General features: G+C 39.7%; 2 protein-coding genes across 3 annotated transcripts in view; one reads left to right on the forward strand and one right to left on the reverse strand.

The window, feature by feature from the left end:
* Nucleotides 1-11,774, reverse strand: part of duox2 (dual oxidase 2) — a 79,819-nt gene extending 68,045 nt beyond the window's left edge. The window contains exons 1-2 of the mRNA XM_062963216.1: nucleotides 11,717-11,774; nucleotides 474-577 (exon numbers count right to left, since the gene is read on the reverse strand). Coding sequence (XP_062819286.1) covers nucleotides 474-558 — 85 coding nt within the window. The 5' untranslated portion in view covers nucleotides 559-577; nucleotides 11,717-11,774. The remainder of the gene's footprint in view (nucleotides 1-473; nucleotides 578-11,716) is intronic.
* A 134-nt stretch (nucleotides 11,775-11,908) lies between these two features.
* Nucleotides 11,909-26,368, forward strand: duoxa2 (dual oxidase maturation factor 2). 2 transcript variants are annotated; one of them, XM_062963320.1, is made up of 7 exons: nucleotides 11,909-11,986; nucleotides 14,051-14,206; nucleotides 16,616-16,673; nucleotides 16,965-17,099; nucleotides 19,356-19,569; nucleotides 21,256-21,470; nucleotides 24,417-26,368. In XM_062963320.1, the coding sequence occupies exons 2-7, from the start codon at nucleotides 14,060-14,062 to the stop codon at nucleotides 24,620-24,622; spliced, it is 975 nt and encodes a 324-aa protein (XP_062819390.1). In that variant the 5' UTR covers nucleotides 11,909-11,986; nucleotides 14,051-14,059; the 3' UTR covers nucleotides 24,623-26,368. The 2 variants fall into 2 exon arrangements, with proteins under 2 accessions (XP_062819390.1, XP_062819389.1); XM_062963319.1 differs by lacking the exon at nucleotides 11,909-11,986 and having other exon boundaries at nucleotides 13,541-14,206.
* The last annotated feature ends 1,127 nt before the right edge of the window (nucleotides 26,369-27,495 follow it).

The raw sequence follows: 27,495 nt of genomic DNA on the forward strand, positions 1-27,495 counted from the left end.
TTGTTGCTACTATTACATTTATTTTACTCTATTATATTATTATTAATTAATACATTTATTATTTCACTCTGATATTATTATTATTACATTTATTATTCTACTGTATTTATTATTACATGTATTCTTTTCCTGTATTTATTATTATTATTACATGTATTATTTTACTCTATTCTTATTAAAAGGATACATAAGCACATTTACATTGAAGAAGATTAGAACAATGATTTGATCAGAGTAGGACAGTCTTATCTTAAATTTGAGCTTGATGTAAATATTCAAAAACATTTCACCCACTGATGCCTCAATTAATGTAATTTTTGGTATCTATTTTTATTTCTGAAATTTACCACCCTCGGCTTATAGTTGAGTCAATGATTTCCCAGTTTTTTTGTGGTAAAATTAGATGTCTCGGCTTATATTCGGGTCGGCTTATACTCGAGTATATACGGTAGTTAACTTGTAAGTGGACTTACCAGTAGTAGGCCATAAGGCTGCCAGGGCAAACCAAAGCGAAACCCAGCGGCTGATTTTAGCTTGACTCATAGGGCTGGTCCACATTTCTTCAGCAGATGTTTTCCTAAAAGCCATAAAACAAACTCTAACAATAACCAATAGAACCAACAACACTATGTAACACGATTTTTGTTCCTGGGTTATAAATGTCTGGAAGTAGGTGAACTACATCTCCCCTAAATCACAGTCAATTCCTCCCAAATCCCTCCAGTATTTTCTGCTGATCATGGAAGGATCTGTGTGGGAAGTTTGGCCCAATTCTATCGTTGGTGGGGTTCAGGATGCTCTTTGATTGTAGGTGAACTACAAATCCCAGCAACTACAACTCCCAAATGTCAAGGTATATTTTTCCCAAACTCTACCAGTGTTCACATTTGGGCATATTGAGTATTTGTGCCAAGTTTGGTCCAAATCCATCATTGTTTGAGTCCACAGTGCTCTCTGGATGTAGGTGAACTATATCTCCCAAACTCAAGATCATTGCCCATCAAACCTTTCCAATATTTTCTGTTAGTTATGGGAGTTCTGTGTGCCAAGTTTGGCTCAATTCCATCGTTCAGAATGCTCTTTGATTGTAGGCGAACTATACATCCCAGGAACGACAACTCCCAAATGACAAAATCAATCCGCTCCCAACCACACCGGTATCAAAAATTGGGGTATGTGTGCCAAATTTGGTCCAGTGGATGAAAATACATCCTGCATATCAGATATTGACATTAGCAAAATTACAGTTATGAAGTAGCAACAAAAATAGAGCCTCAACCAATTCAACCTAGTTTCTGGAGACAAAGTTTCTGGAGTAGAACAAAGTAAGGACCACCCAATTAAGACGTAAATAATACTTCCAAAACTTTTAACTTTTTTTTTTTACATAATGTAACTAGCTGTGCCCAGCCACGCGTTGCTGAAGTATGGTGGTATGGGAAATAGAGTATTGAGGAATTGGTGGAAGTTAAGGTCAAGGGTAAAGGTGTGGAGTCCAGATAATCCAGTTAAAGCAGATAATATAAGATTATAAATGGGTTATATAGCTGTTTGGAAGGGCCTTGAGTCTACACTGCCATCTAATCCAGTTAACATCTGATAATCTGTATTTTATAGGCAGTGTGGAAGAGGCCTAAGTGAGGCCTAACTCTGCCTGTCCCCTGGGCTGAGTGGGTTGCTAGGAGACCAAGTGGGCGGAGCTTAGCCTTCTAACTGGCAGCAATTGGATAAAAACAATTCTTCCTCTCCCTCTAATTAGGACTTTATTTTTCTTTTCTTTTTGTTGTATCAACCTAGAGGCGTGGATGATGGGTTGTATTGTCAATTTTTGAGATTGTGGGGTGTTTAGTTTTGTTGTTTTGGCGGTCGCCAGGATTCCATCACTCTTTTATATATATACTAGCTGTGCCCGGCCACGCGTTGCTGTGGCGAAGTATGGTGGTATGGGAAATAAAGTATTGAGGAATTAGTGGTAGTTAAGGTAAAGGGTCCCCTGGGCTGAGTGGGTTGCTAGGAGACCAAGTGGGCGGAGCTTAGCCTTCTAACTGGCAGCAATTGGATAAAAACAAATATTCCTCTCCCTCTAATTAGGACTTTATTTTTCTTTTCTTTTTGTTGTATCAACCTAGAGGCATGGATGAGGGGTTGTGCTGTCAATTTTCGAGGTTGTGGGGTGTTTACTTTTGTTGTTTTGTCCGCTGCCATGATGCCATCACTCTTTTATATATATATATATATATATATATATATATATATATATATAAAAAATTGCACATGATAGTACTGGGTATAAATCAAATGAAAACAGCACGATGTCTTTGTATCTCTGGCAACTTTAATCTAAAAATTTATTGTACATGCTCACCGTGTAACCATAAATTAAGTATTTTCTTGACTATTCAGTTAAAAGGGGAAAAAAACCATTGGTTGCTGTGAGTTTTCTGGGCTGTTTGGCCATGTTTTAGAAGCATTCTCCCCTTCGTTGCTCTTGGTTTCACCTTCCAAAACCAGCCTCTCCAGGTCATTGCAGCTGCCCTTAGTGATAACTCAACGGAAGTTGAGTCAGTCATCCAAGGTCCAAAAGGACACCTAACAACTCAATCATCCAGCAAAATTTGCAAGGAGAAAACCAAGATATGCATGAGAAATTCTGTATTTATTTTATGGGCAGGTGAACGCTCGTACTTATCGGCAATAAAGCTCCCTCTGGGGACAAATAATATTATTATTGCTGGCTGAGAAAAAGAAAGAGAAGGCTTTCAAATGGATGGATCCCCCCTTCTATGCATTAAAATGCAGGAAGAAGTTGCCTTTTGGAATTAGTATTTATTTATTTACAGTATTTATATTCCGCCCTTCTCACCCCGAAGGGGACTCAGGGCAGATTACAACACACATATATATGGCAAACATTCAATGCCATAGACATACGACATATAGACAGACACAGAGGCAATTTAACATTTTCCAGCTTCCAGCTTCATAAGGGTATGCTCGATTCCGGCCACAGGGGGAGCTGCCGCTTCACCGTCCATTTGTGACACTGAGTCCTTGATGGAGTACTTCCTCATTCCTTTCCACATACTGCTGGAATTTTTTATGGTGTCGTAAATTAGTTAAATTAGCCTCCACGCATAAAGTGCTAACTAGAATTTTCTACTTAACAGATGCAACTGTTTTTCAAGCTACTTAGGTGGGTAGCCAGCAAGGCTATTAATAGTTAGCTCAATCCAACCCGGGCTTCGATCCCATGATTTCTCGGTCAGTGGTGATTTATTGAGGCTGCGCCACAATCCAGCCCTGTTGTTGTGTTGTTTAATTCTGTCTTAGTAGTAATATACTCGAGTATAAGCCTAGTTTTTCAGCCCTTTTTTTAAGACTGAAAAAGCCCCCCTTGGCTTATACTTGGGTGAGGGTCCTGGTTGGCTTATATTTGGGTCAGCTTATACTCGAGAATATATGGTACATTTATTATTTTTCTCTATTATTATTGGTATTATTACATTTATTATTTTTCTCTATTATTGTTGCTACTATTACATTTATTTTACTCTATTTTTATTATTATTATTAATACATTTATTATTTCACTCTGATCTTATTATTACTATTGCATTTATTATACTTGAATATATACGCTAATTTTATTGGTATCTCGGCTTATACTGGAGTCAATGTTTTCCCAGTTTTTTTGTGGTAAAATTAAGTACAGGGTTGTTGTATGTCTTTCGGGCTGTGTGGCCATGTTCCAGAAGCATTCTCTCCTGACGTTTTGCCCACATCTATGGCAGGCATCCTCAGAGGTTGTGAGGAGAGAATGCTTCAGGAGAGAATGCTTCTGGAACATGGCCACACAGCCCGAAAGACATACAACAACCCTGTGATCCCGGCCATGAAAGCCTTCGACAACACAAAATTAAGTACCTTGGCTTATATTCGGGTTGGCTTATACTCAAATATATATGCTAATTTTATTGATATCTCGGCTTATACTGGATTCAATGTTTTCCCAGGGTTTTTTGTGGTAAAATGCCCGGCCACGCATTGCTGTGGCGAAGTCTGGTGGTATGGGAAATAAAGTATGGAGGAATTGGTGGTAGTTAAGGTAAAGGGTAAAGGTTTTCTCCTGACATTAAGTCCATTATAAATGTGTTATATAGCTGTGTGGAAGGGCCTTGAGTCTACACTGCCATATAATCCAGTTAAAATAAGATAATCTGTATTTATAGGCAGTGTGGAAGAGGCCTAAGTGAGGCCTAACTCTGCCTGTTCCCTGGGCTGAGTGGGTTGCTAAGAGACCAAGTGGGCAGAGCTTAGCCTTGTAACTGGCAGCAATTGGATAAAAACAATTATTCCTCTCCCTCTAATTTGGACTTTATTTTTCTTTTCTTTTAGTTGTATGAACGTAGAGTCATGGATGAGGGGTTGTGCTGCCAAGTTGAGTGTTTCTCGGATGTGTAGTTTTGTTGTTTTGTCCTAGGCCGAAATTTCATTACCCTTTTATATATATATAGATTAGGAACGGTATTATTTTCAATGTGAGCCACTTTGTGTCCCGAATTTTCAATGTGAGCCCTTTCGTTTCCCGAATCAAGGGATAAAAACAGGGTATCGGTTAGGATGATGATAATGATGATGATGATGATGGTGATGATATTGATATTTTTCAGACTGCATGGCCATGATGGCTGGGGGATTCTGGAAGCTGCAGTCCAAAAAGAGAGATATGTTTCCAAGCTCCTTGTTTTGCAGAGTGTGATGCCGACATTGGGAGCAAAACTGATGGGGAAAAAAGAAGAAGAAGAAGGGAAGGCAAAAGAAGAAAAGCTGGTCTTTCCTGGAAGAGGAAGAAAAAGGAATAGTCGGGACTTTCCCCCCCTGGGTGACACATTGGTGCCACGGTTTGCTCACAATTGTATCGATATCTTCGGAAGGGATGGACACAAGCATCCACTAGCCTTGGCTAATCTCTTCCTCGCCAAGGTCCAAACTATAAGGAAATGGGCAACAATATTTCCCAGAAAAAAGCCATCATATGCAAAATAGTTCATCCTGTAACTGACATAGAAGAAAACGAGGAGAGGCCATAGCAATGGTGATGAAATACGCAGCCCTGTAATAAACTAAAAAAAAATAAAAATCGTAGTTCCATTTACGGAACTCTCTCCCAGTGGAGACCCGCTTGTCCCCGTCATTGTTTATTTCAAATTTAAAATATCTTTGAAAAGTGAAGCAAGTGCTATATCTTTTCTTAAATATTTTCTTAAATACAGAGATTGCTATGTTGTGTTGTCGAAGGCGTTCATGGCCGGAATCACTGGGTTGCTGTGAGTTTTCTGAGCTTTTCTGGCTATGTTCCAGAAGCATTCTCTCCTGATGTTTTGCCCACATCTATTGCCTGGCATCCTCAGAGGCTATGAGGTCTGTTGGAAACTAGGCAAGTGGGGTTTAAATATCTCCAGAGTGGGAGAAAAAACTCTTGTCTATTGCAGGCAAGTGTGGATGATGCAATTGGCCAGCTTGATCCTCCCAGCAAAGGATTCCCCCAGACAGGAAGCAGCCAGGCTTTGAAGCTGCTAGGCTATGCAATGCTAATCAAGGTGGCCAATTGCAATATTCACACTTGCCTCAAACAGACAAGAGTTTTTTTTTCCTCCCACCCTGGACATTTTAGTGACATCATAGTGACAACAAATGATTCCCCCAGACAGGAAGCAGCCAGCCTTTGAAGCTGCTAGGCTATGTAATGCTAATCAAGGTGGCCAATGGCAACATTCACACTTGCCTCAAACAGACAAGAGTTCTTTCTCCCACCTGATATATAAACCCCACTTGCCTAGTTTCCAACAGACCCCACAATCTTTGAGGATGCCTGCCACAGATGTGGATGAAACGTCAGGAGAGAATGCTTCTGGAACATGGCCACACATGGAAAACTCACAGCGACCCATTGTTACGTTGGCTAATTAATAATAATAATAATAATAATAATAATAATAATAATAATATGTTGGCTATCAGGCAAATTCCATATTACAATAATAATAATATATTATGTTGACTATCAGGCAAATTCCATATTACAGTAGTAATAATAATAATAATAATAATAAAAATTATTATTATTATGTTGGCTATTAGGCAAATTACATATAATAATAATAATAATAATAATAATAATAATAATATGTTGGCTATCAGGCAAATTCCATATTACAATAATAATAATAATAATAATAATAATAAGTTATGTTGACTATCAGGCAAATTCCATATTACAGTAGTAGTAGTAGTAATAATAATAATAATAATAGTATATTATTATTATGTTGGCTATCAGGCAAATTCCATATTACAGTGGTAATAATAATAATAATAATAATAATAATAATAATAATAATAATATTATGTTGGCTATCAGGCAAATTCCATATTAAAGTAATAATAATAATAATAATAATATATTATTATTATTATTATTATTATTATTATTATTATTATTATTATGTTGGCTATCAGGCAAATTCCATATTACAGTAATACCTTTATGTGTCCTCAAGTGGCTTTATGGCAACTCTCTCATAGTGGTATAAAACTGCATCTATTCAACAGTGTAGATGCACCCCTAGATGACAATTCTAACGAGCAATTAGCAGAAGCTGCACCTTTTGGGTTGACCCATATACCTTTCCTTCACCTTATTCTTCTATCAAGCAAATACGTTTTCATCTCTGGCATCATTCCCTGAGTTTGCACTTTTCAACAACGGATCATTAGAAAGCAGAATGACACAAAGGACACTTTTTGTGCTGGATAAATATTCCCCAGGTATGAGTCACTTGCAGCGGAGTGAGTGTGTGCCTTTACAAGTGCCGGAACAAAACGAAAAAAAAAAGTAAATCTTAGTGACATTCCATCAATCTTATTTGATCTGATTACGCACAAGCGGTGCGGCGCACACGAGCCACGAAAGGAGCCTTGCGTGTGTGGCCTGCGCCTGAATTCCAGCTTCGGTTTTGCTGCAATTCAGGATTCCTTCGCAACTTGTGCAACTTGGATTTTCCACCCAGGGACGACTCTACGCCTTGTACAAACCATGTCACCGAAAGCCAATGCTCTCAAATATTTGACATCAGTCAAGATCCTTTGATGAGTGAATCCGCACTGTAGGACGCAATTGTTGGCATGTTCAATGGGATCGTGGGAGATGTAGTTTTGCATAGTTTACTCGCTGAGCAAAACATGTGTCTCACCATCCTTGTAACATTGGCTCTGCTGGGCAGCATGGGAGGAAATTATAATTCATTAATACCTGTAATATGGGGCCCATATAAGCCATAGGTTGCTCACTCCCAGTGTTATATGATACTAGCTGTGCCCGGCCACGCGTTGCTGTGGCAAAGTGGTGGTGGTATTGGGTAAAAATTGTGTAATTTTTATTTGACGTTATTTGTATTTTTTAAATTAATTTTATTGTAAGTTATCTTTTTATTTATTATATTTTATTATTTTATTGTATTATTTTTAGTTATTTTCTGTTATTATAGTATTTTATTGTATTAATCTTTTAGTGTTTTTAATTATTTTTTAGTGTTAATTGACAAGTAATTATATAATTGACAAGTAATTATATACTCGAATATAAGCCAAGGTATCTAATTGTACCACAAAAAAAACAGGAAATCATTGACTCCACTATAAGCCGAGGGTGGGAAATTTCAGAAATAAAAATAAAAATAGATAGCAAAAAATTACATTAATTGAGGCATCAGTAGGTTAAATGTTTTTGAATATTTACATCAAGCTCAAATTTGAGTTAAGACTAACTCTGATTAAATCATTATTCTCATCTTCTTCAATGTAAATGTGCTTATGTATCCTTTTAATAATAATAGAGTGAAATAATAAATGTAATAATAATAATAAATGTAGTAAAATAATAAATGTAATAATGTGATATATCATTATATGGTAATATTATTAGTAATATTACATTTAATATATAATATATAATTAATATTATTTTATTGCATTATTATTAGCATTATATTGTATTACATTATATTATTATCAATATTATATGCTTCTGGAACATGACCACACAGTCCGGAAAACTCACAGCAACTAAGACTCCTTCCTTTTAGAAATCACATTCAAGTCAGAACGCTATGTATGACATGCCAGTTCAAACTAAAGCAAATCCGAACATTCCAGTTTAAGCGCTTGGCATCTGAAATATGCATCCTGCCCTTCAATTGAGTGCGTTTGCAGGAAGAAAGATAAACTCACAGAACTAGGAATTACGTACTAAAAGGTCATCTAGTCCACCCTCTCGCCAGATCAGGAATCAGTAAGGATTGCAGTGGCATAATCTATATATATAAAAGAGTGATGGCATCACGGCGACCCACAAAACAACAAAACTACAGGCCTCCCAACCTCGAAATTTGACAACACAACCCATCATCCACGCCTCTAGGTTGATACAACAAAATGAAAAGAATAATAAAGTCCTAATTAGAGAGAGAGGAATAATTGCTTTTATCCCATTGCTGCCAGTTAGAAGGCTAAGCTCCTCCAACTTGGTCTCCTAGCAACCCAATAAAAAATAATAAAAAACACTAAAAATTAATACAATAAAATACTATAATAACAGAAAATAACTTAAAATAATACAAGAAAATAATAAAGTATAATAAATAAAATATAACTTACCATAAAATTAATAAAAATTGCAAATAACGTCAAATAAAAATTACACAACAATTTTTAATCAATACCACCACCACTTTGCCACAGCAACAGCTAGTGGATTATAAACTGTTGAACTTTTGCATCTGCTGAACTTAAGGTTGGCAATTCGAGGCTGCGGGTCAGGGTGAGCTCCCGCTGTTAGCCCTAGCTCCTGCCAACCTAGCTGTTCGAAAACATGCAAATGTGAGTAGATCGATAGATACTGCTTCGGCAGGAAGGTAATAAGGCGCCCATGCCAGCAACACAACTAGAAGGTGTCTATGGACAACATCATTGTGTTGTAGTAACATCACCATCCTCATTGGGCACCAATACTCTTTATTTATTGCAGCCAAATTTATTGCAGTACAATTTCAATTTACCCTTTGTCACTGTATTAATACAGTAGCAATAACGATAATCATGACATAATCATAATAATAATTATTTATGGCAGTTCAGCTGTGTCAGTTCAACAGTGTGTGTCCTTTAACATTATGTTAATACAGTCACTTAGTACATTCATTAATAATAATAATAACAACAACAATTTGATAGCAATACTTAGTACATTTATTATTATTATTATTATTATTATAGTAATTAGATAACAATATAGATAAGGCACAATAATTATTTATGGCAGTTCAGCTGCGTCAGTTCAACAGTGTGTGTCCTTTAATATTATGTTAATACAGTTACTTAGAACATTTATTATTATTATTATTAATAATAATAATAATAATAATAATAATAATAATAATAATAGTAATTAGATAACAATAAGGCACAATAATTATTTAGATAGTAATGCACAATAATTATTTATGGCAGTTCAGCTGGGTCAGTTCAACAATGTGTATACTTTAACATTATGTTAATACAGTCACTTAGTACATTTATTATTATTATTATTATTAATAATAATAATAATTGGATAACAATAAGGCACAATAATTATTTATGGCAGTTCAGCTGTGTCAGTTCAACAATGTGTATCCTTTAACGTTAATACAGTCAGTACATTTATTATTATTATTATTATTAATAATAATAATAATAATTAGATAACAATAAGGCACAATAATTATTTATGGCAGTTCAGCTGTGTCAGTTCAACAGTGTGTACAGTCACTTAATACAATTATTAATGATAATAAATAATAATAATTAGATAACAATATAGATAAGGCACAATATTTATGGCAGTTCAGCTGTGTCAGTTCAACAGTGTGTGCTTTAACATTAAGTCAATGCAGTCACTTAGTACATTTATTAATAATAATTAGATAACAATAAGACACTATCATTGTTTTTGGCAGTTCAAGTGGTGTCAGATTGCATTAACTGCAGTAACATCATCATTGGGCACCAGAATGGTAGTTTATGACAGTTCAGTTGTATCAATTTAACAGTGTGTAATGCAGTCAGATAATAATAATAACAACAACAACAACTGCAAAAGGCCACCCTACTGGGATCTGCGCTCATCATCTGAAAATACATCACACAGTCCTAGACACTTGGGAAGTGTTCGACTTGTGGTTTTGGGATACGAAATCCAGCATATCTATCTTGTTTGCTGTGTCATAATAAAATAATAATAATAATAATAATAATAATAATAATAATAACAACTGCAAAAGGCCACCCTACTGGGATCTGCACGCATCATCCGAAAATACATCACACAGTTCTAGACACTTGGGAAGTGTTCGACTTGTGGTTTTGTGATACGAAATCCAGCATGTCTATCTTGTTTGCTGTGTCATAAAAAATAATAACAACAACTGCAAAAGGCCACCCTACTGGGATCTGCGCGCATCATCTGAAAATACATCACACAGTCCTAGACACTTGGGAAGTGTTCGACTTGTGGTTCTGTGATACGAAATCCAGCATGTCTATCTTGTTTGCTGTGTCATAAAAAAATAATAACAAGAACTGCAAAAGGCCACCCTACTGGGATCTGCGTGCATCATCCGAAAATACATCACACAGTCCTAGACATTTGGGAAGGGTTCGACTTGTGATTTTGGGATACGAAATCCAGCATGTCTATCTTGTTTGCTGTGTCATAAAATAATAATAACAAGAACTGCAAAAGGCCACCCTACTGGGATCTGTGTGCATCATCCGAAAATACATCACACAGTCCTAGACATTTGGGAAGGGTTCGACTTGTGATTTTGGGATACGAAATCCAGCATGTCTATCTTGTTTGCTGTGTCATAAAATAATAATAACAAGAACTGCAAAAGGCCACCCTACTGGGATCTGTGTGCATCATCCGAAAATACATCACACAGTCCTAGACATTTGGGAAGGGTTCGACTTGTGATTTTGGGATACGAAATCCAGCATGTCTATCTTGTTTGCTGTGTCATAAAATAATAATAACAAGAACTGCAAAAGGCCACCCTACTGGGATCTGTGTGCATCATCCGAAAATACATCACACAGTCCTAGACATTTGGGAAGGGTTCGACTTGTGATTTTGGGATACGAAATCCAGCATGTCTATCTTGTTTGCTGTGTCATAAAATAATAATAACAAGAACTGCAAAAGGCCACCCTACTGGGATCTGTGTGCATCATCCGAAAATACATCACACAGTCCTAGACATTTGGGAAGGGTTCGACTTGTGATTTTGGGATACGAAATCCAGCATGTCTATCTTGTTTGCTGTGTCATAAAATAATAATAACAACAACTGCAAAAGGCCACCCTACTGGGATCTGCGCGCATCATCCGAAAATACATCACACAGTTCTAGACACTTGGGAAGTGTTCGACTTGTGGTTTTGTGATACAAAATCCAGCATATCTATCTTGTTTGCTGTGTCATACAATATTATTATTATTATTAATAATAATAATAATAATAATAATAATAATAGAAAGGTTCTCTTTCTCCAGGGCTTAAAATGGGAAAGATTGCTCCCTTCTTTTGCTTCAAAAGGAGGGAAAAGGATCCCTTACCTTCCCTCTGAGCCTTCTTCACCTGGGCATTCACCTGCTGCTGCTGCTGCTTCTCTCTCAGGTGCTTCTACCTGGAATGAGCCTCTGGCCATGGCAGGAGGAAGGTGTCCCTGTGGGCGTGGCCGAGGGGCGTGGCTAAGGGGGCCTCATTTGCATGGCACCTGCTTGCAAGCCTATAAAAGGGAAGGGTCTTGGGCTTGGAGCCATCACTTTTGTTCTTCTCTGCATAGGAAAACATTGCTGCTGCTTCTTCTTCTCCTCTAGAAGGCGGTAAGTCTTGGGTGGGGATCTATACTGTGTAATTAATGCGGTTTGGCACTCTCAAGAACCCAGAGAGCCACAAACACAAACCTCTCCTGGAGGTTTCAAAGCTGTGGCTGCATGGGCCTCTGCCGGGAGGGGTTGGGTGGTGTCTCCTTGCATGGAAAGGGTTGGACTAGATGCTCTTTGAAGTCTCCAAATGGGATTGTATGATTCCAAGACACCCCAAAGGCTGTCTACTGTATATACTCGAGTATAAGCCGACCCGAATATAAGCCGAGGCACCTAATTTTACCACAAAAAAACTGGGAAAACATTGACTCCAGTATAAGCCGAGATACAAATAAAATTACCGTATATACTCGCTTATAAGCCGACCCGACTATAAGCTGAGGCACCTAATTTTACCACAAAAAAACTGGGAAAACATTGACTCCAGTATAAGCCGAGATACAAATAAAATTACCATATATACTCGCTTATAAGCCGACCCGACTATAAGCTGAGGCACCTAATTTTACCACAAAAAAACTGGGAAAACATTGACTCCAGTATAAGCCGAGATACAAATAAAATTACCGTATATACTCGCTTATAAGCCGACCCGACTATAAGCTGAGGCACCTAATTTTACCACACAAAAAAATTGGGAAAACATTGACTCCAGTATAAGCCGAGGGTGATAAATTTCAGGAATAAAAACGGATACCAATAAAATTACATTAACTGAGGCATCCGTAGGTTAAATGTTTTTGAATATTTACATAAAGCTCAAATTTAAGATGAGATTGTCCAACTCTGATCAAATCATTATTCTCATCTTCTTCAAGGTAAATGTGTTTATGTATCCTTTTAATAAGAATAGAGTAAAATAATACATGGAATAATAATAATAAATACAGGAAAATAATACATGTAGTAATAGAGTAAAATAATAAATGTATTATTGATAATAATAAAAATAGAGTAAAATAAATGTAATAGTAGCAACAATAATAGAGAAAAGTAATAAATGTAATAATACCAATAATAATAGAGAAAAATAATAAATGTAATAATACCAATAATAATAGAGAAAAATAATAAATGTACCATATATTCTCGAGTATAAGCTGACCCAAATATAAGCCAACCAGGACCCTCACCCGAGTATAAGCCGAGAGGGGCTTTTTCAGTCTTAAAAAAAGGGCTGAAAAACTAGGCTTATACTTGAGTATATACAGTAATTCTACAATGCACTCTCCTCTCCCAGAGGTTGCATGGGCCTCTGTCGGGAGGGCTTGTTTGGTGTCTCCTTGCATGGAAAGGGTTGGACTAGATGCTCTTTGAGGTCTCCAAATGGAGATTGTATTATTCTAAGACACCCCAAAGGCTCTCCCAGTCCAGCCTCATTTTGCCAGACACAAAGCCCTCCCGACAGAGGTCCATCCAGCCCAGGCATGGGCAATCTTGAGCCCTCTCTCCAGGTGTTTTGGACTGCAACTCCCACCATTCCTAACAAACCTCATCCCCCTTCCTTTTCCCCCTCCCCTCAGCCGCTAACACCTCCCAACAAAGGATTCCCCCCAGGCAGGAAGCAGCCAGGCTTTGAATCTGCAAGGCCATTCAATGCTAATGGCAACATTAACACTTTCCTCTAACAGACAAGAGTTCTTTCTCCCGCCCTGGACATTCTTCCACAGATAGGGTTGTGGTGCATTTTTCCAAGCTGTATGGCCATGTTCCAGCAGCATTCTCTTCTGACATTACACCCATATCTATGGCAGGCATCCTCAGAGGTTGTGAGATATATAAAGCCCACTTGCCTGGTTGGTTTCCAACAGACCCCACAACCTCTGAGGATAGATGATGTGACATAGATGTGGAACGTCAGGAGAGAATGCTTCTGGAACACGCATACAGCCCAGAAAACTCCCAGCAAGCCAGTGCTTCTGGCCATGAAATTCCTTGGTGCGATTCTATATGGGATCTAATAGGATTTGAGCATCCACAGAGTCCAATGCTGGAACCACAGTGCCATGTGCATGCATGCCTCTTTATTGCTGTTTATCTTTGCTCTTCTCGGCCTTCCAGGTCCCCAAAATGACGCTCTTCGGCGGCATCTACCCCTTCTACCCGCAGCCCAGGAAGCCCGTCGTCTTCGATATCAACCTCGTCATCGTCATCGTCGTCTTCCTCGTCATCGCCTTCAGTTTCTTGCTCATCTTGCCTGGCATTCGGGGCAGAGCGGTAAGGAGTTCTTCTGAGACTTTGCCCTTTCCTTTTTAGTCCAGGGTTGGGTTGTTTCCAATGAGAACTGGGACACGGAGAGCTCTGATTGTCTGGTTGTGCCATATGGGACCCTCTCTACTTCTGAGACACCATTAAATCACTCCCGACAGAGGCCATCCAATCTCCAAAGAAGGAGACTCCATCACATTTATGATGATTGTCTGGTTGTGCCATATTTGACCTTCCCTACTTCTGAGCATGAGATCATAGAATTAGAAGAGACCCACAAGGATCATCTAGTCCAACCCCATTCTGCCTGGCATTAAACCACTCCCAGAAGATGGCCATCCAGCTTCCAAAGAAGGAGACTCCATCACTGTCTGGTTGTGCTATATTTGACCCTCTCTACTTCTGAGCATGAGATCATAGAATTAGAAGAGACCCCTAAGGATCATCCAGTCCAACTCCATTGTACCTGGCATTAAATCACTCCCGGCAGATGGCCATCCAGCCTCCAAAGAAGGAGACTTTATCACACTTACAGTAATTGCCTGGTTGTGACCCTCTCTGCTTCTGAGCATGAGATCATAGAATTAGAAGAGACCCCCTAAGGCGTAGGAAGACACCATTAAATCACTCCCGACAGATGGCCATCCAGACTCCAAAGAAGGAGACTTTATCACGCTTATGGTGATTGTCTCGTTGTGCCATATGGGACCTTCTCTACTTCTGAGCATGAGATCATAGAATTAGAAGAGACCCCCTAAGGGGTAGGAAGATACCATTAAATCACTCCTGACAGATGGCCATCCAGCCTCCAAAGAAGGAGACTCCATCACACTTATGATGATTATCTGGTTGTGCCATATGTGACCCTCTCTGCTTCTGAGCATGAGATCATAGGATGAGAAGAGATCCCCCCAAGGGTCATCTAGTCCAACCCCATTCTGACCGGCAAGAAGACACCATTAAATCACTCCCAACAGATGGCCATCCAGACTCCAAAGGAGGAGATTCCATCACACTTACAGTAATTGCCTGGTTGTGGCCCTCTCTGCTTCTGAGCATGAGATCATAGAATTAGAAGAGACCCTCTAAGGGACAGGAAAACACCATTAAATCACTCCCGACAGATGTCCATGCAACCTCCAAAGGAAGAGACTCCATCACACTTACAGTAATTGCCTGGTAGTGACCCTCTCTACTTCTGAGCATGAGATCATAGAATTAGAAGAGACCCCCAAGGATCATCCAGTCCAACCCCATTCTGCCTGGCATTAAATCACTCCTGACAGATGGCCATCCAGACTCCAAAAAAGGAGACTTTATCACACTTACGGTGATTGTCCGGTTGTGTCATATGTGACCCTCTCTACTTCCGAACATGAGATCATAGGATGAGAAGAGACCCCCTAAGGGGTAGGAAGATACCATTAAATCACTCCTGACAGATGGCCATCCAGACTCCAAAGAAGGAAACTATCACACTTACAGTGATTATCTTGTTATGCCTCTCTACTTCTGAGCATGAGATCATAGGATGAAAAGAGACCCCTAAGGATCATCTAGTCCAACCCCATTCTGCCTGGCATTAAATCACTCCCGGCAGATGGCCATCCAGCCTCCAAAAAAGGAGACCCCATCATGCTTACGGTGATTGTCTCATTGTGCCATATGGGACCTTCTCTACCTCTGAACATGAGGTTATAGAATTAGAAGAGATCCCAAGGAGTAGAAAGACACCATTAAATCACTCCTGGCAGATGGCCATCCAGCCTCCAAAGCATAAGGCTCCATCACTGTCTGGTTGTGACTTATTTCCTTCTCTACTTCTGAACCTGAGATCATAGAATTAGAAGAGACCCCCAAGGATCATCCAGTCCAACCCCATTCTGCCTGGCATTAAACCACTCCCAGAAGATGGCCATCCAGCCTCCAAAGGAGGAGACTCCATCACTGTCCGGATGTGCCATATGTGACCCTCTCTGCTTCTGAGCATGAGATCATAGAATTAGAAGAGACCCCCTAAGAGACAGGAAGACACCATTAAATCACTCTTGGCAGATGGCCATCCAGCCTCCAAAGAAGGAGACTCCATCACACTTACAATATAATATAATACAATATAATAATAATAATTGCCTGGTTGTGACCCTCTCCACTTCTGAGCACAAGATCATAGAATTAGAAGAGACCCCCAAGGATCATCTAGTCCAACCCCATTCTGCCCGGCGAGAAGTATTTCTGGCCTTTTCGAAATCAAACCCTAGGAATGATATTATTTATGTTGTTCCGGCTTGTTGACTTAGATGTGAGCCCCACCCTTCATTCAAACCCCGAAACTTTCGTCAAAGGCACTTAGTCCCGGGGATTTTACCGGGTTGCAATATTCTTACGGCGACTTTCTGCTTTTGTTGTTGTTGACAGAGGCTCTACTGGCTTTTCCGGGTCATCATAAGCCTTTTTATTGGAGGAGTGATTGTTGGTAAGTGGATTTCTTCTTCTGTCCAGGTCCAGGCATTTCTAAAGGTGGGTCGACACCAGGCATGGTCAAACTTGGGCCTTCCAGGTGTTTTGGACTCCAACTCCCATCATTCCTAACAGCCTCAGGCCCTTTCCTTTTGCCCCCCAGCCGCTTAAGCGGCTGGGGGGCAAAAGGAAGGGGCCTGAGGCTGTTAGGAATGATGGGAGTTGGAGTCCAAAACACCTGGAAGACCCAAGTTTGACCATGCCAAGTCTACACAACAAACTCACAAGTATTTCCTCCTTCTTTCAGCCGTCCATTTCTCCTCTGATTGGCAGAGCGGGACCGTGAAAGCCAACACCACCTACAAGTCTTTTAGTTCCGCCTTCGTGGACGTGGACGTCGGGGTCCACATCGGCTTGTCGGGCGTCAACATCACACTCGTCGGTAAGTCTGTGATGCTAAATCGACATATACATGCCAAAAATTCAATGCCATTAGACATGCAACATATATATATATATATATAAACAGACACAGAGGCCATTTAACATTTTCCAGCTTCATCAGGCTATGCTCGATTCCAACCACTGGGGGGAGCTGCTGCTTCATCGCCCACTGTGACGCCGAGTCCTTGACGGAGTACTTCCTCATTCTTGAAATTATTTTATGAATTATCTGACACAAACCGTCCAATATACAATAAGAAAACATACATTCGAAAACAATGGGACGTGTCCCGATCCGTACTCAAACGGCAACCTTGTACCGAATAATAAGTTTAACATAGTCTACCATCACTCAACTCCAAAACATTTTCAAAGCAAAATCACCCGCCAACTTCTCCCAACCTCCACAACATATGCAGAAATCCTAATGTAATTTTAAAATAAAAACTCCTTGCATGGCAGGGAATATATCCCCATGATCAGGAGAATCTCAAAACATTTCCAAACACATCATATATATATGTTTATTTATTTATTACATTTATATCCCACTCTTCTCACCCCGAAGGAGACTCAGAACTGCTTACAAATCAAATGAACATACAATATATTATTACCATAGCACAATATAAGCGTTAAATTACTATATTGTACTATATCATTATATGGTAGTATTATTAGTAATATTATACTTATATACATATATACAATATAATTTACAATAATATAAAATATAATATATTGTATATGCATATAATAATAATATTTTGTAATACAATATAATACCAATAATACAATATAATATTAATTATATATTGTATTAATAATATTACAATACAGTAGAGTCTCACTTATCCAACATAAATGGGCCAGCAGAACGATGGATAATAAGGAGAGATTAAGGAAATGCCTATTAAACATCAAATTAGGTTATGATTTTACAAATTAAGCTCCAAAACAATATGTTATACAACAAATTAGACAGAAAAAGTAGTTCAATGCGCAGTAATGTTATGTTGTAATTACTGTATTTACGAATTTAGCACCAAAATAGCACGATATATTGAAAACATTGACTACAAAAATGCATTGGATAATCCAGAACGCTGGATAAGCGAGTGTTGGATAAGTGAGACTCTACTGTAAAATATAATAATAATACAATATAATAATATATATTGTATATTACATGTAATATTATTAATATTACAGTATATAGATATAGTACAATATAGTAATTTATTGCCAGTATTGTGCTATGCTAATAATATAATATTGTACGTAAATTTAATTTGTAAGCCGCTCTGAGTCCCCTTTGGGGTGAGAAGGGCGGGATATAAATGTAGTAAATAAATGTTTACATATTACATTGATAAAAAAAATAACCCCATGAGAATGGGAACAGGCAACACGTTTTTATGATGTCGTAAATTAGTTAAATTAGCCTCCCCGCATAAAGCGGTACCTAAATTACCTACGCGACAGATGCAACTATTTTTCGGGTTGCTTAGGTCCACAACGAGCTAGGCTATTTAATGGTCGGGCGCTCAATCTGAACTGGGCTGGATTCGAACTCATGGCCTCTCAGTCAGTAGTGTTACCAGGTGAGTGTACAGCGGAATCAGCAGCGTCCAGTTAACACCATGTGCAAAAGACTCAGACCAGGCAGAGGAACTGAATGAACAAAAGGAAACTTTACTTGTTGAGTTGAAGTCAAATAAACAGTTCAGCAATCGTACAATGTCCTTGTAGTTGCATAGGATCAATAACTAATCAATCAGCATTCAATATATATACAGCATAACATATTTAAATTAGCTACTTGACCGTAGCTATATAGAGAGCCTGTCTTTTTCTGTGCTCTCCCAGCAAGCTCAAATTTCAACTGACAAAACCAGCTATCTGCCAGCAAACAGATACATTGTTGTTTTAGGTGTGGCTTATCTCTCTGCAAAGCTGAGCTCTTTTGCAGAGATCTCCTGCAAACAACCTTGCAAGGATTTCTTTACACACACACACACACATAGCAATTTGGCGCAATAACTATCTGTTGGGTTGCTTAGGTCCACAACGAGCTAGGCTATTTAATGGTCGGGCACTCAATCTGAACTGGGCTGGATTCGAACTCATGGCCTCTCAGTCAGTAGTGATTTATTGCAGCTGGCTACTAACCAGTTGTGCCACAGCATCTCCTAGTCCTTCCTTGAACCCTTCCATCATTTGTATCCTGAGCACGTGTTCCTGTCTTTTGCAGGAAACCCTGTGGAGCAGCTCAACGAAACCATCGACTACAACGAGTATTTTCCCTGGTGGTTTGGTGCCAACTATGACCACGAATACGACGAGGGCTTGCACCAGGGCCTGCCCAATCCTATCCTTTACGTGGCGGAGACATTCAGCGGAAACAGTCCCTGCGGCTTGCACAGTCTCTACAGGATGGCTGGGCATTATGCATCCGCTACCTTATGGTGAGCAAAACCTCCCACACATGGCTGGGGATAATGTTTGAGGGCATAGAATCATATATTAGAAGGGGACCAAAAAGGCCATCTAGTCCAACCCATTCATTGACGTATCACAGGCCATCCGAAATAGAGCGCTTTGCAGTAATCTATTTCGGATGGCCTGTGATACGTCAATGAATGGGTTGGACTAGATGGCCTTTTTGGTATTATTTTACTCTATTATTAAAAGGATACATAAGCAGATAATGATTTTATCAGAGTTGGACAATCTTATCTTAAATTTGAGCTTTGTGTAAATATTCAAAAACATCTAACCTACTGATGCCTCAATTGATGTAATTCTATTGGTATCTGTTTTTATTTCTGAAATTTACCACCCTCGGCTTATACTGGAGTCAGTGTTTTCCCAGGTTTTTTTGTGGTAAAATTAGGTGCCTCGGCTTATATTTGGGTCAACTTATACTAAAGTATATAGGGGTAATTTATCATTTTATTCTTGTATTGCTGTTCCAGTTTCTCCACCTAAGTAGATGATGGAACTGCGCCTGGTGGTTTACTGATACTATCAACTGTTTGATTCTTGTTTTACATTGTATTACTGTTTTTATCTTTTATGCTGTGAATTGTATTTATATTGTTTATTTCGTTAATGTTGTTTGGGACTTTGCCCCATGTAAGCCGCCCCGAGTCCCCACGGGGAGATGGTGGCGGGGTATAAATAAAGTTTTATTATTATTTATTATCAACACAACGACGTTGTATGGCACAGCAAACAAGATAGATATGCTGGATTTCGTTTCGCAAAACCACAAGTCGAACACTTCCCAAGTGTCTAGGACTGTGTGATGTATTTTCTGATGATGTGTGCAGATCCCAGTAGGGTGGCCTTTTGCAGTTGGCAGATGGTGATTTTGTCAATGTCTATTGTTTCCAAATGCCGGCTGAGATCTTTTGGCACAGCACCCAGTGTGCCCATCACCACCGGGACCACCTGTACTGGTTTCTGCCAGAGTCTTTGAAGTTCAATCTTGAGGTCCTGATAGCTGAGTTTTTCCTGTTGTTTTTCATCTATGCGACTGTCACCTGGGATGGCAACATCAATGATCCAAACCTTGTTCTTTTCCACAACTGTGATGTCTGGTGTGTTGTGTTCCAGAACTTTGTCAGTCTGGATTCGGAAGTCGCACAGTATCTTTGCATGTTCATTTTCCAAGACTTTTGCAGGTTTGTGATCCCACCAGTTCTTTACTGGTGGAAGGTGGTACTTGAGGCATAAGTCCCAATGAATCATTTGGGCCACATAGTTGTGCCTCTGTTTGTAGTCTGTCTGTGCGATTTTCTTACAGCAGCTGAGGATATGATCCATGGTTTCGTCGGTTTCCTTGCACAGTCTGCATTTTGGGTCATCAGCTGATTTTTCAATCTTGGCCTTAATTGCATTTGTTCTGATGGCTTGCTCCTGGGCTGCAAGGATCAGGCCTTCTGTCTCCTTCTTCAGGGTCCCATTATTATTATTATTATTATTATTATTATTATTATTATTTATTAAAGCCTATATTTTCTGTTCACCAGCAGCATCAATTTGGGACTTCAGACAGGGATTCTTTTTGTCCGGAGGGGTAGTTATTTGACTTCTGCAAATACACAGCCCCTGGGCTAAGGTGGATATTTCCTTCCTTTCTGCTACAGGGTGGCCTTCTGCGCCTGGCTGGTCTCCAACCTGCTCTTCTCGATGCCGGTTCCGGTGTACGGCGGCTACATGATCCTGGTCACGGGGGCCTTTCTGATCTTTGCCCTCCTCTCCTTTGCCACCGTGAGGAACGCTCCGGCTTGTATCATCCAGTTTGGCCATGCCTCTCTGGAGGCCGCGTACGGAGCGTCGTTCTGGCTCACGCTTTTCACAGGTGAGTTGTCACTCCTCTTTACCTTCCCAACAGCCCTGCGAGGGAGGCAAAGAAGCCTTAAGGGTCTGGAGCTTGGACACCTTTTCAGCTTTGTTAAAGTTGCCAAGGATGATAGGAGCTGCAGTGTAACAAATCTGGATTACCGTTGTGTCAAAGGACTATAAACCTCCTATTCCTACACAGGGTGTTTATAATCCTTTGATACTACAGCAATTGAGATGGATCTACGAGGATGGATTGAAAAGTTTTGCCCCTTGTGTCATAAAAACGTTATGAATGAGCATATAACAGCAGAAGTTGCTACACATCATAGCCTGAACTATCCTCTACACAAAACTACCGTTCAACATAGTCACTATCTATCATCTATCTATATCAGGGGTCCCCAAACTTTTTAAGCCGAGGGCCGGTCCACAATCCTTCAGACTGTTGAGGGGCCGGATTATCATTTGAAAAAAAAAATACAAACAAATTCCTATGCACACTGCACAGGTCTTATTTGTAGTGCAAAAACAACAACAACAATGAAAGAACAATACAATATTTAACTATAAAAACAATTTTAACCAACATACATTTATCAGGATTTCAAAGGGAATTGTGGTCCTGCTTCTGGCCAATGAGATAGTCAAGTTAATTAGGATTGTTGTTGTTGTTGTTGTGTGCCTTCAAGTCATTTCAGACTTTGGGCGAGCCTAAGTCTAAAATGTATTTATTTATTATTTATTTACTGCATTTATTTACTACATTTGTATCACACCCTTCTCACCCCTAAGGGTGAGAAGTGGTTTACAAATTATATGTACATACAATATATTATATTATTAGCATAGCACAATATTAGCATTATATATTACTATATTGAACTATACCACTATACTGTAATATTATTAGTAATATTATATGTAATATAGAATATATAATTAAAATTATTATATGGTATCATTATTAGTGTTATATTGTATTACATTATAATGTTATTATCAATATTATATGTATATACAATATATTATATTATAAAACTGAGGGCAGGGGCCAGGTAAATGACCTCAGAGGGCCGCATCCGGCCCCCGGGCCTTAGTTTGGGGACCCCTGATCTATATCATCCGTCTATCTATCATCCATCTATATCAGGGGTCCCCAAACTTTTTAAACAGGGGGCCAGTTCATGATCCTTCGGACTGTTGGAGGGCCGGACTATAGTTGGCCACCAAGCAATAATAATAATAATAATAATAATAATAATACAACAACAACAATAATAATAAAGAGGGTTGGAAGAGACCCCTTGGGCCATTGAGTCCAATCCCCTTCTGCCTTTGTGCACCAAAAGCACAAGCAAAGCACCCCTGACAGATGGCCACCCAGCCTCAGTGTTAATAATAATAGTAATAATAATAATGTGATTTTGTGATACGAAATCCAGCATATCTATCTTGTTTGTTGTGTCATACAATATAATAATAATAACAACAATAATAAGGGTTGTAAGAGAAGAAGAGACCCCTTGGGTCATTTAGTCCAACCCCCTTCTGCCCTTGTGCCATGGGAGCTGGATAAATAGCTTCGATGGGCCGCATCTGGCCCCCGGGCCTTAGTTTGGGGACCCCTGATCTATATCATCTGTCTATCATCCGTCTATCTATCATCCATCTATATCATCTGTCTATCGTCTATCTATCGTCTATCGTCTGTCTGTCTATCATCCGTCTATCTATCTATCTATCTATCTATCTATGTATCTATCTATCTATCTATCTGAATGAGTCACATTTGCGCCATCATTTAACCCAGGCATCAAAACCATTCAGAGTTTTGCTTCGTGACCCGTGATTTTGAAGCTGTTTTGAGTCCGAAACTATGTAGGTTGTCTTTTTGGACCTCTGAAAGATAACCTATGTGGTTTCAGACTCAACGACTTGAATGACGCTAAAACAGCTTTAAAATCATGGGTCATGAAGTGAGACGCTGCATTTTTCCAAAGTAGTTTTGATGCCTGGGTTAAACAATGGCCCAAATGTGTACAAGTTGATGGTGACTATGTTGAATGGTAGTTTTGTGTAGAGAGGATAGTTCTGGTTAGGATGTGTAGCAACTTCTGCTGTTACATGTTCATTCATGACGTTGTTATGACACAGGAGGCAAAACTTTTTGACCCAACCTCATATTTTGCAGAATGGTGAGATACTTACAAGAGTGTTGTGGTTTGAAGAATGCACCTGAACTCTCTTTTGCAATACCCCTCCCAAATATATATATACAGTAGAGTCTCACTTATCCAAGCCTCACTTATCCAAGCCTCTGGATTATCCAAGCCATTTTTGTAGTCAATGTTTTCAATATATTGTGATATTTTGGTGCTAAATTCGTAAATACAGTAATTACAACATAACATTACCGTGTATTGAACTACTTTTTCTGTCAAACTTGTTGTATAACATGATGTTTTGGTGCTTAATTTGTAAAATCATAACCTAATTTGATGTTTAATAGGCTTTTCCTTAATCCCTCCTTATTATCCAAGATATTCCCTTATCCAAGCTTCTGCCGGCCCGTTTAGCTTGGATAAATGAGACTCTACTATATATATATATATCGGAAGCCATGGCCAATAAGGTGATGTTAGTCTGCTCTCATTGTGTGCTACCCGTTTCCATCTCAGTGACCAAAACTTTGCAATACTCTTGTGAAAGCGTTTGGCCCTCCTTAAGAATTTCACCTTCCCTGCTTCAGAAAGTGGGGATGTTTTACGGTTGGGCGGCACTCTTGGGCTGAATAAACAACAGGTTAATCGGTGCTTTTCTGCCGATACATGGAGCACTCTCTCCCGAACCAGAGATGCTTGAACGCAAACACAGACATGCACCCTCAAGGCTCCTTTCTGTGCCAAGTTTGGTTCTGGCTGAATGGCTCACCGACTGGCCTTTCTCGGCCTTTCTCTTCCAGGGCTGCTGTGCTTCCTGATCGGTGCGGTGGTCATCGCGGCCAGCTACGCTTCCCCAGATCTCCTGAAAGCCTTCTTTGACCTGTGTGAGGAGGAAGAGGAGGAGGAGAAAGACGGGCTGGAAGATGTCTACGTCAACCCGCACTTCCCGCACCTTCGGAAGATCTCTCCGCACCACAGCTTCAGTCTGACGGTCAAGAATAGTTAGAGCACGGACTTGGGAGTGTGGACGTGTTCTGTGCAGGATAAATAAACCAAGCACGGAAGGGTCTTAAATACAGAAGAATGGCCCAAAATGGGGTTTGCTTGACATGGCTTCTTGGACACTTGAAGCACAGATCTCAATATTTATGTCGAGTCTGGAGAACAACCATAAGACGGGTGTTGCAATGCCGCAAAGAGTGGAAGAGAACCCAAAGTATTGACTCCTGCATCAGTGATGTAAGGGATCCATATGTTTGGATCTTTAGCCCTAAACTGTTATGGTTTGCAAAGACACTATACTATATGTATACTGGAAAAATTAAGTGCATGAAGCCGATTGGCTGAGCCTGCAAAAAGACCTGGGAATTTGATTTGCAACTGTTTCTGTTCTGCTGCTGAAGAACCAGTTTGGACAAGCTTAATTCAATCACAGTGTGTGTGAAGAGTGGAAGAGAACCCAAAGCATTGACTCAAGAAGACTTTGCCTCCTGCAGCAGTGATATAAGGGATCCATACGTTTGGATCTTTAGCCCTAAAAAGTCATGGTTTGCAAAGACACTATACTATATGTATGTTAACTGGAAAAATGAAGTGCATGAAGCCAATTGGCACTGTTTCTGTTCTGCTGCTGAAGAACCAGTCTGCACAAGCTTAGTTCAGTCACAGTGCGTGTCCCGGCTGAGTCACTGCCGAAGAAGATGGATGTTTACTCAGAGAGGCCTTGCCATTTTCAAGGCCTGGATAAAGAAGAAGAAGAACCAGGACTGTATTCTTCTCTGAAGCAGATTTATGGACTGAGAAAGGACTGTGGACTCCTGCAAGCTTTTGATCTTTTGAAATTAGCAAAGTCCCGATATTGTTTATTTTGCAAACCTGAATGGTATGTCACTGTTCTGCAGGGTGGCTCACGGGCACATGTCAGAGTTTACATTTATCATCTACAGCCCACAACATAAAATACAGTATTCCAGCACCATGGGCTGGAATACTATTTGTGTTTAAGTTCCTATATGGAAGCAGTTGTACGTTTTCAGGTGCCAACGTACTTCGGGGATTCTCTTTTGCTTGGGATTCCAAAACATTTCACTTTAGAGATTGTTGAACAACTTGCTTGAACATGTTAGTAAAACATGCCCGGCTCTGCATACACGCAAGAAAAGTGTTCTTGCCCTCCTTTCTGTTTGCACTTAGATTATCCAGACTCACCAAAGAGAATGCCAGAACTAGCTTGAAAGCCTCTTAAAAATACATACAGTAGAGTCTCACTTACCCAACATAAACGGGCCAGTAGAACGTTGGATAAGCGAATATGTTGGATAATAAGGAGAGATTAAGGAGAAGCCTATTAAACACCAAATTAAGTTATGATTTTACAAATTAAACACCAAAACATCATGTTATACAACAATTCGACAGAAAAAGTAGTTCAATATGCAGTAATGCTACGTAGTAATTACTGTATTTACAAATTTAGCACCAAAATATCACGATGTATTGAAAACATTGACTACAAAAATGCGCTGGATAATCCAGAACGTTGGATAAGCGAATGTTGGATAAGTGAGACTCTACTGTACATGAACATTTCCCCATGGCTGAACTATCCCATGGCTCAGTATTGGGCACCGAGTGTGTTTGTTTGCGACCTGGCAAATGCTATTTATGCTTTGTATATAGCTGCATTTTGTATTATGTTATATTTCTGTGCAAAACACAGAAAGCATATTTGCTAATAAAATATTGAAAAACATTCATTGTGTCCATCGTTGTCCATGGGATAAATATGATTGGAGCTGTGTGATGAAGTAATACAAAATGACCGTACTTATTTATTTTGCTGCATTTACTAGGATGGCTTAGTGTAGTGTCTTTGGTTATGCAGCAAGGCTGGCTCTGGCTTTAGGTTCACTTTGGATTTGCGGTCATTTTCTTTTGATACGATAAGTCCACTCGTGTCCGACTCTGGGGGTTGGTGCTCATCTCCATTTCTAAGCCGAAGAGCCGGCATTGTCCATAGACACCTCCAAGGTCATGTGGCCAGTGGCATGACTGCATGGAGCGCCAATGTTACCTTCCCGCCGGAGCGGTACCTATTGATCTACTCACATTTTGCATGTTTTCGAACTGCCAGGTTGGCAGAAGCTGGGGCTAACAGCAGGAGCTCACCCTGTTCCCCAGATTCAAACTGCCGACCTTTCAATCAGCAAGTTTGGCAGCTCAGTGGTTCAACCTGCTGCACCACCGGGGGCTCCAATTGATGGAAAGTTGACTCCAAATATTTATTTCATATCAAAAGCATTGCATAAATAAATAAATTTAAAAGTGATGACCCCAAATATATCGTATAGAAGCAAACAAGGGTAAACAAAGTGCAGAAAATTGCCTTTTTCCTTCATCCCATATTATGAGAAGCTGGTTAACAACAGGGAAAGTTAGTCGCTTATTCCGTCCTCAGTATGTATATGATATCAAACAAATGCAAGAAACCACCGTGCTTAGTGCAGCAGGCTAAACCTCTGTGCTGCAGAAAAATCCTGCTGATTGAGAGGTCAGCAATTCGATCCCGGGTTGGGGTGAGCACCCACCGTTAGCCCCAGCTCACCTGCCCACCTAGCAGGTCGAAAGCAGAAACACGAGTAGATAAATAGGTACTGCTTTTAGTGACGAGATAATAAAGGCGTCCTTAGGATATTAGCATGGAAGATGGAGCAACAGCACCCCCCTGTGGCCGGAGTTGAATGCAAGAAACAACCTAAACTGTTATGGTTTGCAAAGACACTGTACTATATGTGTGTGTGTGTTAACTGGAGAAAAATCCTGAAAAATCCTGCCGATCGAGAGGTCAGCAGTTCGATCCTGGGTTGGGGTGAGCAGCCG

The sequence above is a fragment of the Anolis carolinensis genome, unplaced genomic scaffold (genome assembly GCF_035594765.1).
Source record: "Anolis carolinensis isolate JA03-04 unplaced genomic scaffold, rAnoCar3.1.pri scaffold_11, whole genome shotgun sequence".
NCBI lineage: Eukaryota > Metazoa > Chordata > Lepidosauria > Squamata > Dactyloidae > Anolis > Anolis carolinensis.

Excerpts from the sequence above, each read along its gene's own strand:
- duoxa2 (XM_062963319.1), top strand. The coding sequence starts at position 14,006 with ATGCCTCTTTATTGCTGTTTATCTTTGCTCTTCTCGGCCTTCCAGGTC. Across the intron at positions 17,100-19,355 it reads CGTCAACATCACACTCGTCG|GAAACCCTGTGGAGCAGCTC; the intron begins GTAAGTCTGTGA and ends TGTCTTTTGCAG. Across the intron at positions 21,471-24,416 it reads CTGGCTCACGCTTTTCACAG|GGCTGCTGTGCTTCCTGATC; the intron begins GTGAGTTGTCAC and ends TTTCTCTTCCAG.